This window comes from Balaenoptera musculus, chromosome 20, assembly GCF_009873245.2.
Source record: "Balaenoptera musculus isolate JJ_BM4_2016_0621 chromosome 20, mBalMus1.pri.v3, whole genome shotgun sequence".
NCBI classification, from domain to species: Eukaryota; Metazoa; Chordata; class Mammalia; order Artiodactyla; family Balaenopteridae; genus Balaenoptera; species Balaenoptera musculus.
Window position 1 is genome coordinate 7,201,475 of NC_045804.1, and position 14,793 is coordinate 7,216,267.

General features: G+C 45.8%; 1 protein-coding gene across 3 annotated transcripts in view; it reads right to left on the reverse strand.

The window, feature by feature from the left end:
- Positions 1-1,446: 1,446 nt before the first annotated feature.
- Positions 1,447-14,793, reverse strand: part of GRB2 (growth factor receptor bound protein 2) — a 71,741-nt gene continuing 58,394 nt past the window's right edge. For all 3 annotated transcript variants that reach the window (XM_036836093.1, XM_036836094.1, XM_036836096.1), the window contains 4 exons: positions 13,426-13,523; positions 7,243-7,365; positions 4,314-4,482; positions 1,447-3,557 (listed from right to left, as the gene is read on the reverse strand). In XM_036836093.1, the coding sequence (XP_036691988.1) occupies positions 3,372-3,557; positions 4,314-4,482; positions 7,243-7,365; positions 13,426-13,523 (576 nt within the window). In that variant the 3' untranslated portion in view covers positions 1,447-3,371. The remainder of the gene's footprint in view (positions 3,558-4,313; positions 4,483-7,242; positions 7,366-13,425; positions 13,524-14,793) is intronic.

Here is a 14,793-nt window from a genome sequence, read left to right on the forward strand (position 1 = left end):
GAATTTGCATAACATGTAAATCCAGTGTCTTAGGAGTTACTTCCCGCACGCATAAATACAATTCCTTGCTCACTGTTCCTAGTTACCCAGGCACTTTGGAAAAGCCAGATGCTCTGACTTGAAGGTCACCTACTGTAAGCAGGTCAAGGGGACAAGTGTCGAGAAAAGGCAGACCACTGTGCCCATCCCCTTTCTCCTTCCATGTGCCACCTGGGCAGCCCCAGCGTGGCAGACTGCCTCAGAGCACTGGGGCGGAGCTGTCACCACCGCCCCTCCACAGTCATCCTTGAAGACGAGCTGCTGCTGCAATCTCCCGGGTCACCAAGTATGAAGAATGTTGGAGGGCTGCTCTGAAGAGGAGCCCAGGAAGCAGGCCGCAAGGCCACTCACCCACCAGAGCTGTCAGTCGTCCAAGGCAGCTGAGCTGCCCCACTACATCCCACGGTGCAGTCTCCCCGAAGGCGCTCCCACCCAGACGCCCTCCCCCGCCAGAGATGACAGACCCAGGGCTGGAGGGGCACACAGCCACCAAGGAACTTGTGACCAAACTGGTGGTGCAAAAGCAGCCATTTTCCCATTAATTCTGAGGCTATTCTGAGGCCGTGTGTCGAAACAGGGCAAAAAGCCTCAAGGAGGCTGACAGTCACTGCCTGAAGTTTTCACTTCAACGGCCCCTTCTGGAAACTTCTGCTGGCTTCTGCTCGGCCAGCCTGGGTGGACCCTGAGCCCAGTGGCCTCCCGCAGGGCAGCGCTGGGTCAAGTTCTCTCTCGCGGTCGCTGCAGAGAAGGGGGGAAGTGGAGACTCTCTCATCCAAGCAGGGCAGCCACAAGCGAGGAAGCGTGCTGAGGCCCTATGTAAGAACAGGATCAAGAACGTTAAGTGGAAATTCCTTGGGTTTGGTTTCTTTTCTGTTCTCTCTCTAAACAAGTCTTATTTGGCCTCCTGTAGCCAGCGCTGTGGGTGGTGACGGGCCCAGTGACAGGCCCAGAAGCAGCCCGCTGGGCCAGTGAGTTTGCTGTAACGACTCGGGACACTGAGACTCCTTCAGCATGGCTTATTCTGTCCGTCTGTCCTTTATTTATTTAGGTGGGAGGAGGGGACGAGGACCAAGCCAGCCGTGCTTAGTCCTTGCGAAGAACTGAGCCTACACCGGTTTTCAAACTGCGGCCCGTGGCTTCTGTCAGAAGCACCAGGCGCTCCTGCTGGTGCCCTCAACGCAACCTGAGGGTGGGCCCGGCGTGTGGGACTCTGCACTGGGAACACGCTCACAGGGGTTCTGGTCAGCAGTGATGTGGGCGTCACTCTTCCAGGGGCCCAGTGAGACCCACACGGTCCCCAAGGAGCGAGGTGAGTTGGAAATAAGGACACAAGCGTCCTGATTCCCTGACAGAGTCTTTAGGTTTTTTACCTTAAGGCGAGGGGAAAAAAAGAAAAGATACAGAGTGAAGAATTCATTGTATGTTTATTATTCACAGTTAATCACTACCTACCAAATGCTACCCGCAGAGTTAAAGGATTAAGTACACAGGTCCTTTTATTTAAACACTGATTTTCTTTTAAATATATACACACACAACTTAGTTCTGCAAGGCTTCATGATATACACCAATTCCAAAATAAAACAATCAAATGGTCCAGGTGCAGAATGCCAGACATTCCTCGCATCACCAGCAAGGAGAGGAGAAGCCAGTGGACGGGGTGACGAGAGGCGGACGCTCTGTCTGGGAGGGCAGCGCCTCCTGGGCCCCCGGCCGCTGCAGGCCGAGTCCGGCTCCATAACCAGAGTCCAGGGGAGACGCCGACCGACCGCTTCAGAAGCCAAAGGCCGCCAGCAACTCCCAGTGGCCCCGTTTTTGTTGTGGGAAGGGTGGGGAGAGGATGACCACAGGCACATCACCGCAAGGGACAAGAAGCCAACGGGAGACGGACAGAAAGAGCTTTGCAACGGACTCAGCGTTCCTATCGTTCCAATCTTCCTTCCAACTGTCACTGCGTCACGGATACACTTCCTTTTCAGGGGGTCGGGTGGAGCAGCTATGAACACAGCCCGCTGTGAATGGAGACGTGAAAAACCACCCAGCTGCTTCCTGAATGCGGCCTGGAGCTCACCTGGGCAGCTCAGGTGGGGGACACAAAAGGTGAAAGCCCTGAACAGATACCCCTAGCTTTCAGAGCAAGAAAAATGAAGGGAGAACGCTCATCCTGCCCGCACACCCCACCCCAGTATAGGAACACGGTAGACCCTGATACAGTTTAAACCTTCCTGCATTTGAAACTTGCTGGCTCCAGAGACTGGTGTCTGGGGGCGTCTGGGGCTACGGAGGGGACAGACAACACCTGAGACCGCAAGGTCAAGGACCCTGGCCCCCCTTGCAGCCAGATCCAGTCAGATGCGGGGAGGGCTGTAACCCGGTCCCACTGTGCCCTGGGGCTCCGGCTCCCTTAACCTCCAGGGGCTACAAATATTAAAGCTGAACCTTAAAGACTCCGGCTGTGCACAGGCAGGACGCCCACACCCTCATCTCACTCGTCTCCTCTTCCCTACCCTGTCCTCCCCTCCCCCGAGGGAAAAAATATTTACACAGAGTAGGAAACAAATTGGCTGTCTTTAACTTATTTTTAAAACAAAACAAATAAAAACCACCACTCATAAGCAACCCTTGAAATAAGGCAGAAGGCACTAAGAAAAACAACATGCTCAGGAACACCATCTGAAAGGGAAACCAATGTGGAAGAGAGACACAGGTTTGGGGCCTGGCTCGCAGGAAGCCCTGAGGGGCGCACCCCCCCCCCACTCCCATCCAACTCTGACACAACATTCTGGTGGTGGCTGGGGGCTGGCAGGCAGGTTCCCACTTGCCCTCCCTCCTCTGGCAGAAGCTAAAGGGCAAGGGCCACCCGCTCCCGGCCCGCTCCTGTGTGTGTGCATATAACGCAGGACACAGAAGCGGCTGTTCTTCTTTCTGTCGTCCCGACTAAAACAGACATTTTGCATAGAGAAAATATCAGCCCACGTGGTTTCTTTTCTTTTATTATTGGCATCAGCTAGGACTATATGTGGCATTAAATGTCATGCACTGATGGACAGAAGAGGAAACAGGATGAAAAAAAGGACAAAGGAGGAGGAATAGGAGCAGTGGTGAAAATTTGTAATAAAAACTCTTTTCTTAATTTATAGGTAAGTTTTGGCATTGTTATATCCAACTCCCCCGCCCACCCCCCAGAGTTCCAACCAAAGTGAGAGGGTCACCAGGTGACCCAGCTGGGTATTCTGAGCTCCCTCACAGGCTGCTGATAGAGGCAGCTCATGGGTTTAATTCTTTTGTACGTGTTTAAAATTTTTCGCTTTCTTTAAATAATCTCTTGACTCTTAGACGTTCCGGTTCACGGGGGTGACGTAATTGCGTGGAAACATGCCGGTCTGCCCGTGGCAAGCCCCTTTCCACCAGTTGGGGTCTGAGTTATCCATGACGTGGATAAAGTCTCCCCGACGGAATCCCAGCTCTCCATCCTCTTGGGGATCAAAGTCAAAGAGGGCTTGGACGTACGTCGGTTGCTGCAGAAGAGGGGCAGGGAGAAAACACACATTGCATCCCTGATCGTGGCCAGCCCCTCGTAAGCGGACCGGTGATGGGGAAACTGATGTGTGCCAGCCTTTTCACATTTCCTGAAATAACCCCTCACTTCTCCTCCCCTCTCCACCAGTTCTTACAGTTTACTCGAGGTGGGTGTCGTGCAGTCTTCACCAGTGCTCAAAACCACTAGGGTGTCCCCACCGTGGTGGCGGGCTGCACCCCAGCATCAAGCAGAGAGCAGCAGGTACTGCTTCAAGGGGAAGGAACTTCGGAAACAGCCAGTGGGGTTTTGTTTACAATCCCAGATGTGAAAATGGTTTAGTTCCTGTCACTTTATCACTTAGAAAATCCTTAAGGTTTCATACAGTCAGAAGGGTAAAAGCTTGAATAAAATAAGGTGGTATTAACCATTACATGTGAGAAGGATTTTAAGAATGAGTGTGGACTTCACTCCCTTACAGTACGATTTTCCTCAAAGTTTACTTCCAGGCAAAGAGTATTTGAGGGTGTGTTAAAGACCTTCTTCCAAGAGACACAAGGTAACTAGCAACACAATGCTTCAGAGAAGCAGCCTCTGGAAAAGGCAAAACTATTTTTTGTTTCAAACTTCAAATCTTTAACATGACTTAATAATGAACATAGAAGGTCCAGAAGTAACCTTTTAAAAAAACACCTGCTTGCCTAAGGAGCTATTCTTAATTGCTAAGAATGATCCCAATGTCTCTTACGAGGCTTACCTGTGGCACCTGCTCTATGTCCCGGAGAAATATCTGCTGGTTTCTGGAGACGGATGTAGATCTGTGATAATCTACCAGCTCATTCAAAGAATTGAACTTGACCACCCAGAGGAAATACTTTCCAGCCCCATCTCGGAGCACCTTGAAGTGCTGTACATCATTTCCAAACCTGGGGAGGGGTAGAGGATACACGTGAGAACAGGCCAGAGGGCTCTGTCCCGGCTACCCAGGGGCCACCTGCCCACCAAGGAGGCGTCCTGGAGAACTTGTGTGCTGGCCATGCCCCTCACAGGCTGGGTGCCCAGGACTGTAGCACAACTTGACTTCCTGGCTGGAGAGCACCCTGAGACCCTCCATTAGGATGACAATTACCAGTGACAACAGGAAGAATCCTCGCCAGACAGGGAAACCCTGTCAGTCTGTCTAATTCTGAAGACATCTGTAAATAAAAACTAATATCCTAACCTATAGAACACGCCTCTATGTGCCCTGCACTGTGCCAAATGAAAAACAGAACTGAAACCTTGTGTGACATTTGAAGACTACAAAAGATAAGATAGGAAATAAGGTGAGGAAAGGAGGGATTGGACAACTTCCAACAATTTTCCTGTAACTGGGAAGAGTTTAAAGTCATGTTTTCTACTCAGGGATTTTAGTTCTACTTATGGGGAAAGGATCTCAAAAGCAAAGAACATGCTGGGACAATAAATAAGAGGCTACCCCCCATAAAAGGCTTCTCTACCACCTGGTAAAAAAGGCAAATGCTCTCTTTACAATGGCCCAGAAACACAGCATGAGCCTGGCTGAGTGGGAAGGGCCCACCACCGTCGTGCTGTCTGCCTAGAACATCAGCTCAAACAAGGCCCTGCCTGTCCCGCTCTCTGCCGGGTCCTCGAGGTCCACACCAGCGCCCAGCCCTCAGAAGACGCTCTATGAAGATCTGTTAAATGAACGACTAAGAGTCTCTCCTCCCGTCGTTGGTATTAAAGCGTAAATACTTCTTAAAACCAACCCAGCAGGTGGCAGCACTGAGCTTTAAGGAAGCCACTGAGTACAAGTGCGAAGTGCTTAGAAACAGCACTATTTCATGGGAAAACCGGTGGATGAGGAAGAAAGCTTTATGAGGAAGCAGGACATACTGAAATGACACTTCTGGGCCCATGGGAGCCCACTCCCACAGTGCAACGCAGGTGGCTTCTGAAAGGGGCACAGGGTCCCTAACGGTGAGCTGTTAGCTCCCGCAGTTTTTCCATTAGACTCAACACTTTGAAACTCAAGACTGCACACTCGTGAACCTCCTTGGTGCAGGTGCTTGTGTTGTTAGAGGTGGTTATGACATCTGTTTCAAATTTTATTTCTAAAGCAATAAATACATGAACTCTTTAAAGGTTTTATTTGATAAAACGGAATGGTCTGGGAGGTTCCCGACAGCCAGCGCATAAGCACGGGCGGGCGGGCAGCCAGCGCACGGTCATCAGATGACCGAACTCGAACTGCCATGGGGTTTTTGGCCATCATTCAAGGATTAACTGCTTGTACTCCTTGTCCTCCACTGTTCGATTTATACTCAGGGCAGTACAAAACGTTAAGGAAAACAGAGGCAGAAACACAAGTTAATGAGAAGCGTAAGGACTCTTCCACCTCAAGGTGCTCTCAGCCCACCAGGTCCTCATCTGCAGGTGTTTAATCAAGCACATCAAAAAGCCACTGTTTCTAAGCATATGGGAGTAAGGGGTGCACGGGAACTCTCTGTACCTTCCACTCAATTTTGCTGTGAACCTAAACCTGCTCTAAAAAAGAAAGTTTCAAAAAAAAACGCCATTGTTAAAAGAGGAAAACTATTAGATCCAGTTTGATTTTTTTCATGTTGGGACTAAAACCTAACTATACTGGAAACATATCTGAAAGATACTGCAAATGTCACCTGAAACCACCTCCCACATCTTGAGAAAAGAAACACAAAAATTTTAAATTTAAATCTATATTAAAGAAACCCACACTTTAACTGCACATTTGGTCCTAAAATGCAACAAGATACTGAGCTGATTTTTGAAACTGAAAAATCTTTATATCATTTGTAAATGGCAAATAAATTGTTTTACAGCCTTCATTTTAAATGTATACTAAAGTGATCTGAATTTTTAACCTAGTCACCTCTTTGTTACATAAACGATAAAGTGATTTGTAAGATTCCTAGGGGAGGGTTTCCTGTGATAATATATTAACTAGAAATGGAGAGAGTCAAGACACATATGGAAAAATGACAATTTGATTCAAAATCCTTACGTCACGGACGGGAAGTGATTAGCTTAGGATCCTCAAAGTTCCAATTTATATTCTCCATGATTCCCAAGGTGGTATAACTCCCTGCCTTCCCCATTCCCTGCATACCAGCTCCATTCCACATTTAAATTTACCACTGGGGAAAGCAAAAACCCCCAAACCCCTGTGGTCACCTTTTAGGTCAGTGTGAGGCCTAGTATGACACTGGTAGATTTCAGCGAGACACCTAGTCAAGGTGCACAAGGCAGCTGACCTGGTGATCAGTTGCTGTCACAGAGCTGTAGGAATCCCACAGAGGGCAGGGGTGCCCGGATGAGGGAAGAGCCGTGTGTGTGGAGAGCACTGCAGAGTGGTGGGGATTGGGGAAAACTGGCAAGTATTTGCTCTCTGAAGCTCAGCTGCTGCTCAGCAACTAAAGACGGTTTTCACACGGGAATCTAAATCCAGTGCTGCTAGAGGTCATTTTTAAGAGGAGCCAGAAATTAGGATTTTAATGTAAATTTTTCTGATTTATAAAATACTGTTTAGGCTAAACCTCTCCCAGTTTGCCACCTTTGGTATGTGTACCCAGACACCTGGCCTCTGGCTTCACAATTTCCATCAGCTGGAGACAGGATTCCAGGCAATCAAAGTAGTAAATACTTACTTGACAGAGAGGGAGAAATCCCCAGGAGCACTCTCACTCTCTCGGATAAGAAAGGCCCCATCGTGCCGCTGTTTGCTAAGCATTTCTTCTGCCTTGGCTCTGGGGATTTTGCCAAAAAACCACCTAAGGAAGGAAGGCAAGCCAGTCAACATCTGCTTCCCCACAAAGAAACGGGATATCCAGCCTCCGAAACGTGAGCAACAGAACACTTCTCGCTGGAGGAAGGGCCTCCCTCCCTCCCCTCCTGTCTCCACGTGCCCCATCACGCCTTGAGAGGAGGACCATCTCCCTTCAGCTGTCTCCTTCATTCCCCAGTGACTCAAAAGACACAATCGTGGGCCACTTTCTACAGAGGAAGACACTTAAAAATGGGCCTCCTAGGCCAAAGCTCACTGGGCCCCCAACTGACTCATCAGCAAGGCAGCAGGGAAAGCCCAGGCCTATCGATTTGAGCACATGATGAACCATTTAAGGTGACACAGGCCCTTCCTGCAGCCACTTGATAAGGCAGCAGCCTTGCTACAGTGGGAAGAAGAGAAACGGGGGTAGGAAAGCTGCAAGGTCCAGAAGCTGGAGACAGGGCCACTTCTTGTAACAGCACAAAGGGAAGAGGTTCAGGCTGTGAAGGAGCAGCCTCTGCTAGTAGCTGTGGTTGGCACTCCTCTCAAGGCCACTCTCTGCTGTCACTGCTCAGAGTCTGGTTTTTCAGGAACCATTAGAAATGCCATGCTTTACTCTGCAGAGGCAGCTAGTTGCAAAATTCCCTTTTTCATTTGGAGTAACTTACAGATTCTTCTGCTCCCAATGCTAACTGACCTTGGTCACAAGAAAAAGTGGGTGAATTCATGGAAAAGGGTAGGAGCAGCTGGGGCTGGGGCTGACCAGGAGGAAGAGGAGGAGAAATCTCTGAAACAGCTTCAAGTCACAGGCACCTCACTTCTCACAGAAAAGCCACAACTAATTAGGATAGATGACTGTGAAAACAAGGTTCTCTTTGCAAACCTGTCTTTACTGTGTTTTTAAAAAAAGCAACGATGCCACTTGTAACTAACAAAGACCTACTTGCTTCGTCAGACTCCATACATGGTAACTAACATGCATTAAATATGCAAACTAGGATAACAAAGATACAAAGAGTCCGTTAAAGTTATAAATCTAACATACATCTATCTTACTTATAAGCAACTGCAAGATGTCTCTGAAATAATACACTATACTAAAATTCAAACAGAAGGATGGGAGCTGCTAGGAAGGATACATTCAGAAGTTGCCATTAGTAACCTTTAAACATTCCTAAAGTCTGCAGCCTTGTATCTTTCTCATTTGAACTAACGTAATGCCAAGCCGCTGAGGAGCTGGTACAGCCTATATTCCTGCGCCTACAAAGAACTCGAGGGCAAGTCTTCCAGGGCCTGGAAGTAAGGCCACACAGGAGAAATCATGTAGTAACACAACAGAACTCTCTCCCGCTAGGAAAGGACAGCTCATAGTGTTGAGATCACGTGCGCACTTGCTGTTTTCATCTGTGCTCTCTGGTTTACATTACAGTGCCCGTGCACTCAGTAGCCATTTGGCCGAGAGGTGGCGAGAAGTTCCTCAACAGTCACATCCTTTCCTCCTAGACACCCCCATATCTTCCTACCAGGCAGGCATTTTCCTTTTTTAAGGTATAAGTAATGAACATAAATTAAAATAGCTTAGTTGTACGTGAAGTAAAAATAAAAAGCAAGACTCTTCCCTCAAACTCCCCAGAGGCAGCAACTGTTGGCAGTTAGATGTGTATGTTTGTGGACCTTCCCTTATGGTGCACAAATATATAGATATGGTGGCAGTATTTTCTTGCTCTCAGCTTAAAATTAACTCATTTTTATTTTCAACTAGAAAAAAAACAAAAAAAAACAAAAACCTGTGGTGAAGCAAAGTTCTCTAACTGGAATTTTTACAAAGATTTACTTTGTAAAAAACATCCCTGTTATAAGCACCCAGACTGAAAAATGGAAATTAGTTGGAGACCATTTTATTAAATAAAGACTTCTTTTGTACCTGCTCCCATTTTCACTACACACACTCCCTCCCCCCCTTCCTCCCTCTCGAGAGAGAGGATGTCCCACAACATAAGGGATATGACACTATGAGAAACAGCTATCACTCTCAGTTAAAACATTTAATACCACCATCCTACACTTCCTTAGCATTTTATACTGTTTATAACTTTGATTAACTTCTTTTAATGGTGATATTTACGTGTAACTACATGGCTATGGTCAAACTTCTTAAAATTTTTTAAAAGATGGGTTTATACTACAATACAAATAGCAAGGGAGAAAGCTAATGGGAGGAGGCAGCTTATTTCCAATTCAAGTCTTTATTACATCCCATAGGCAACCATCCATATGCATTTAATGTGAAAAGCACATATTTGGATCCACCCTCAGTATATACAACTCATGCTGCAACACTAATGCCAACAATCATTTCGTAGTCTGTGTTTAATTTGTCAGCTCAAATGCTATGTTAGGTCATACTCCATTTTAAACTTCCCTCTTGCTGCCTAACAAAAACTAAAAAAGGGAAGTAAGGGAGGCTGGGGAGATGGAAGGAGGGGCCTGGTACTCCGTACCCTCCCATAGCTATGAAACCAACACTGACCCTGTACTTATGGACGTCTAGTCACACAGCAGCCCTGTTAACGTGAAACAGGCCTGTGAGGCCCACCACTGCACAGGTACAGGGTGATGGTCTTTTCTGGCAATATGGTTTCCTTTTTCAGAGCTTGGATGGATGAATACTGCCTGCCTTCCAGCTAGAGTCTGTGAAGAACACCACCATGGGGCCTGGATGCTTCCTGATCAATTATTATTCCAAAGTTCTTTACAGTGGGGAGAGAGGAGCAGGCATGAGAGTGACTCTTCCTAAAAAGCGAATCCATCAATCAGGTCAGTAACTACAACTATCCAAGGAAGGTGGCCTTTCCTACGTTCCCAACAGTCAGATTTGAAATGCCGACGTCACCTGAAACAATCTGAAGAAAAACAAGGATTTAGAGCCACAGGCATTTTATTTAATATAAAAATTACAGTCTGATGTTCTGCTGAATTCCCCTTCAGCCTGGAAATATGAAAATGAAAAGGGGACTTCCCTGGTGGCGCAGAGGTTAAGAATCCGCCTGCCAATGCAAGGGCCACAGGTTCGATCCCTTGTCTGGGAAGATCCCACATGCTGCGGAGCAACTAAGCCCGTGCACCACAACTACTGAGCCCGAGCGCCCAACTACTGAGCCCATGCACCGCAACTACCGAGCCCATGCACCACATCTACTGAGCCCACATGCTACTGAAGCCCACTTGCCTAGAGCCCGTGCTCCTCAACAAGAGAAGCCACCGCAATGAGAAGCCCGCGCGCAGCAACGAAGACCCAACGCAGCCCCCCCCACCAAAAAAAAGGAAAAATGAAAAGGAACTTAAGTTGATTTTGTTATCACTGGATCTAATGCTGAAGTCAGCGAACTATGGCCCTCAGCCTAAATCTTTCCAGTTTTGCTGTGACCCACAATCTAAGACTATTTAAAAAAATTTTTAAGGATTGTTTTAAAAAATTCAACCGAAGAAGTATATGTGACATGACAGAGACTGCACATGGCCCACAAGGCTTAAAATATTTATTATCAGGCCCTTTACAGAAAAGGTTTAGCCAATCCTTGATCTATTTTGAGGACGGATTGTAGGAATAGATGTGCACAAATTTTTGGCTTGTGTGGACCGAGGTAGGATGCACTATGTGACTCCCAGTAACCACTATCCAACTGCTTCTCCCCACGGGGTGTACTCCGTGATGCTGTCCACGAAAAGCCCACACAGCCCCCAAAGCAAATATGGACACTAAGTGGCCACAAGAATGCAAAACTGTGCTTAGTACACTTCCCGGGAATCTGTAATAATCTCATGCTCATCTTTCGTAGTTTCTTGGATATCACTGCTTGTGCCTGCATTTTAGTAACCTGGGCATGGCTGTGTGTTAATAACAGCCAATCTAACATCACAGGGACCTCAAATGAGGGACATTATCAATCCACTGACCAGGGGCCACAAATCTCTTCCACGTACGCCTCTGAAGATTTAATACTTCTGGCTTTTATTATCATGAACAAATTGGTCCCAGCCTTTGTACAAGAATTTGCATCTGAGTATCAATTCAAAACTACTTACTGAGCTACTATGTGCAGAGGCAAGGCACAAGTTACAAGGGAGTATGAAAGCAGAAGACATAAATTCTTCAAGGAATCTAATATCTTTTTTAGGGGAGGGGGGGAGAGATCAAACTCACATAGTTACAAAGATACACGACAGTACAAGTTCCAAACAAAAACTAGAAAAATATACTTTGCAGTTAGACTGGTTTTCTCCTTTTAAATCATTCAATGAAACATTTAGTGAGCCATTATAAGGTGCCTGGTTCTTCTTGAAGTATAAGAAGTTTCCTTGAGGACCTCACAGATTCTTCATTATAGAAACTTCTGCATAGGTATCTTCCCATTACCAAACTGCAGGGTAACCCAATCTCTCTCCAGGCTTCCTGGATGTGCTCTCTCAAAGAACTTCCCATTAACTACATGGACATTTTATTATACCATAATTTAACTACAGAACCTAACTTCCCAGCACCTAGCACGGTCTCTGCACATAGTGAGAACTGTGCAAGAGTTTAGCGACCAAAACATGAACCCAACAGACAGTTTTACGGTGAAGCTCCTGAATCACCTGTTTTGTTTTATAGAGGCAAATCATTTTAGAACAGATTCAGTTCATAAGGTAGCATTTGGCTCAGGTTTAGTTGCTAGTGGTGGTTACCTCTAAAAGGGGTACATGTATGGGGAGAAACTCACATTGCTCTATAGTTTTCTACACTGTGAATCTTTTATAATGAGAACTCTATTCATAAATCAGGAGCTTGGGATAAACATACACACACTGCCATATATAAGATAACCAACAAGGGAACTCTATTCAATATTCTGTGATAACCTATATGAGAAGAGAATCTAACACAATATTGTAAATCAACTATATGCCAATAAAATTAAAATATTTTAAAAAATGAGAACTATATTAGTTTAATTTATTAATTCATAAATTAGTGGTTTTGAAATAAAAATACTGGAAGCTTTCCTAATTTGCAGCACAAAGAGGAATGAACTAGACCGTTGTCAAGGCCCTTTTGAGCTCTACGGCATTCAGTTCTACGTAAGATGACGTAAAAGCTGTGTAAGATAAGATGTGGTTAAGATCTTTGCTCCAGTACTTGGGGGAAGAGAAATGACAGGGACACATCAGAACAGTGACAATGGGGGAGAGGGACAAATGGGCTGCTACTCGAGGTGGGGCAGTCATCTAAAAGTCTTATTTACCATTTTGTGTTACAACAAGTAGATACAGAGGATCTACCATTTCTTCGTGTTTCAGTGGCATTCTAGTCTGAGCATTAAATGCTTCAGTTCTCCCTGACATACTCACAAGAAAATGACTGCTTTTGAGGGAGGAGCAGAGACAATAAAAGAGGTGGTGGGTAAGGGTGGGAGGAAAGTGGTCTGTAAGGGCTCCCAGGACCCCACCATGTCATATATCAACAATAAACGGTTCTGGAATTAAAAATTTTTTTTCTCACCGCTCTCAGCAGCCTGGAGTAGGAGAGCACTTTGTTTTCTCTGAAGTGGGAACACTAAGATGGAGGGGTAGGGCAGTGATTATAGTGTACATTTACCAAGAACCAATTATATGCCAAGTATTGTGCTCTGGTGATACCAAGATTATTAAGATATGGTCCCAAAGGAATATCAAACATGTCAATACAAAACCATGTGATAAATACCCTTTCTAAAACTCAAAAAATGCAGAATTATGAAACACATCTGGCACAAAGGGTTTCACAGAAAAAGAATTATGGACCTGTGTAACTGTTGTTTTATCATTTGAAGATCACTGACAGTTATCTAAAACATACACTACTATTGACTATTATGCTCTCATTATATACTCTTACTAACATGGAAAAATCAACGTGCTTTGTTAATTCCCTGAGAAGACAGAATAGAAAGTATGACATCCATCCCAATGATCTCAATTTTAAAAACATCGTTTGAACAAGCAGACGGGTCTGACCCTGGAGGGTCAGCAGAGCCCAACTTACGGATGTGGTTTCATTTCTATGTAATTCTTGGGGATGAAGCCGTCTTTCCCATTGAGCTCTGCCTTGTACCAGTTCTGATCACATTCTTCATTCAAAACCTGAAAAGAATTAAGACAAGGAAAAGAAAGCAATCATTTCCTTTTCACTCTTAAGTGGGTAGCCATGAAGACGATTATGTTGCCTTTTAGGTTTGTTTGTAAAAGGTGTTATTTGGAGTATTATCAGTTACATGGATGCAAAACTTCTTGTAATTTTCAAAACAACCAGCATTATGTCAACTCTGATACTTAAAAAGAAAAAGGAATTGTGTCTGGAAATGAGAATTCAGGTTCCCAAACATCTAGCATTAAAACCTCAGTAGAAAAGCAGAGGGAGGGAAAAATAAAAGATGAGTGTCTGTGAGGAGATTTCTGGAAAACAGCAAACACTGACACTGGAGAATAAAGGGAGAGAGTAGGTATAACCGCACAACAACTGGGCAGCAACAGAGAGAGCCTGAAGACCTCTCCAGGGATCTTCAAGCCAATTTCCAGAATCACAGAGATCCAATCTTGGGATTTCCTCATCCTGTCTCCAGGTTATCCCAAGTATGGGTCAGCCACCGTCCCGCTGCTACCTGCATGCACAGCCGTGTGCCCTTGTGTGGGAAAACCGTATTTTAATGAAAAAGCATAGCAAGTCCCACTTACTTCTCTTACCCTCAAGGGCCACGATGTGTCCGAGTTAGAGAATGCTGGAAGCACACCAATGGGCCCCATTCAGGGGGAGGCCCAGAGACCACACAACTGAGCCACTGCATTCTGCAGAGTGAAAACAGCCTACCCAAGGTTACAGGCTAATGAATCCCATGAAGATTTTCAGAACTCAAACAAGTGTGCTCTCCAATACTGACTTGTACGGATAGGCTAGGCCAAGATACTATCATCTGCAGAGTATTAAAGGGAGCAAAATACGGACTTCCCTGGCGGTCCAGTGGTTAGGACTCCACACTTCCACTGCAGGGGGCATGGGTTCGATCCCTGGTCAGGGAGCTAAGATTCTGCATGCCACATGGTGCGGCCAAAAAAAAAGGGGGGGTGGGCAGAATAGATCTAGGCATAGTATAAGAGCCACTCTTTGAATTCCAGATTTCTAACAAAAGGCAAAGGGCATAGGACATTTTAAAAAGTAACTTAAAAGAGAAAATAGAAATGAGAGCCCAACTCCAAAATGGCGAACACAGGAAAATGTTGATGGACTAGTATAGTGGTGGCAAATCTATACTCCAGAGCAAAATTCTAAAAGGAAGTTGGTAAAATTCTTTACCAAATTATTTACTCATGATGCTGAAAAATGCTGTACTCACTGCCAAATTAGAACGTGGTCTGC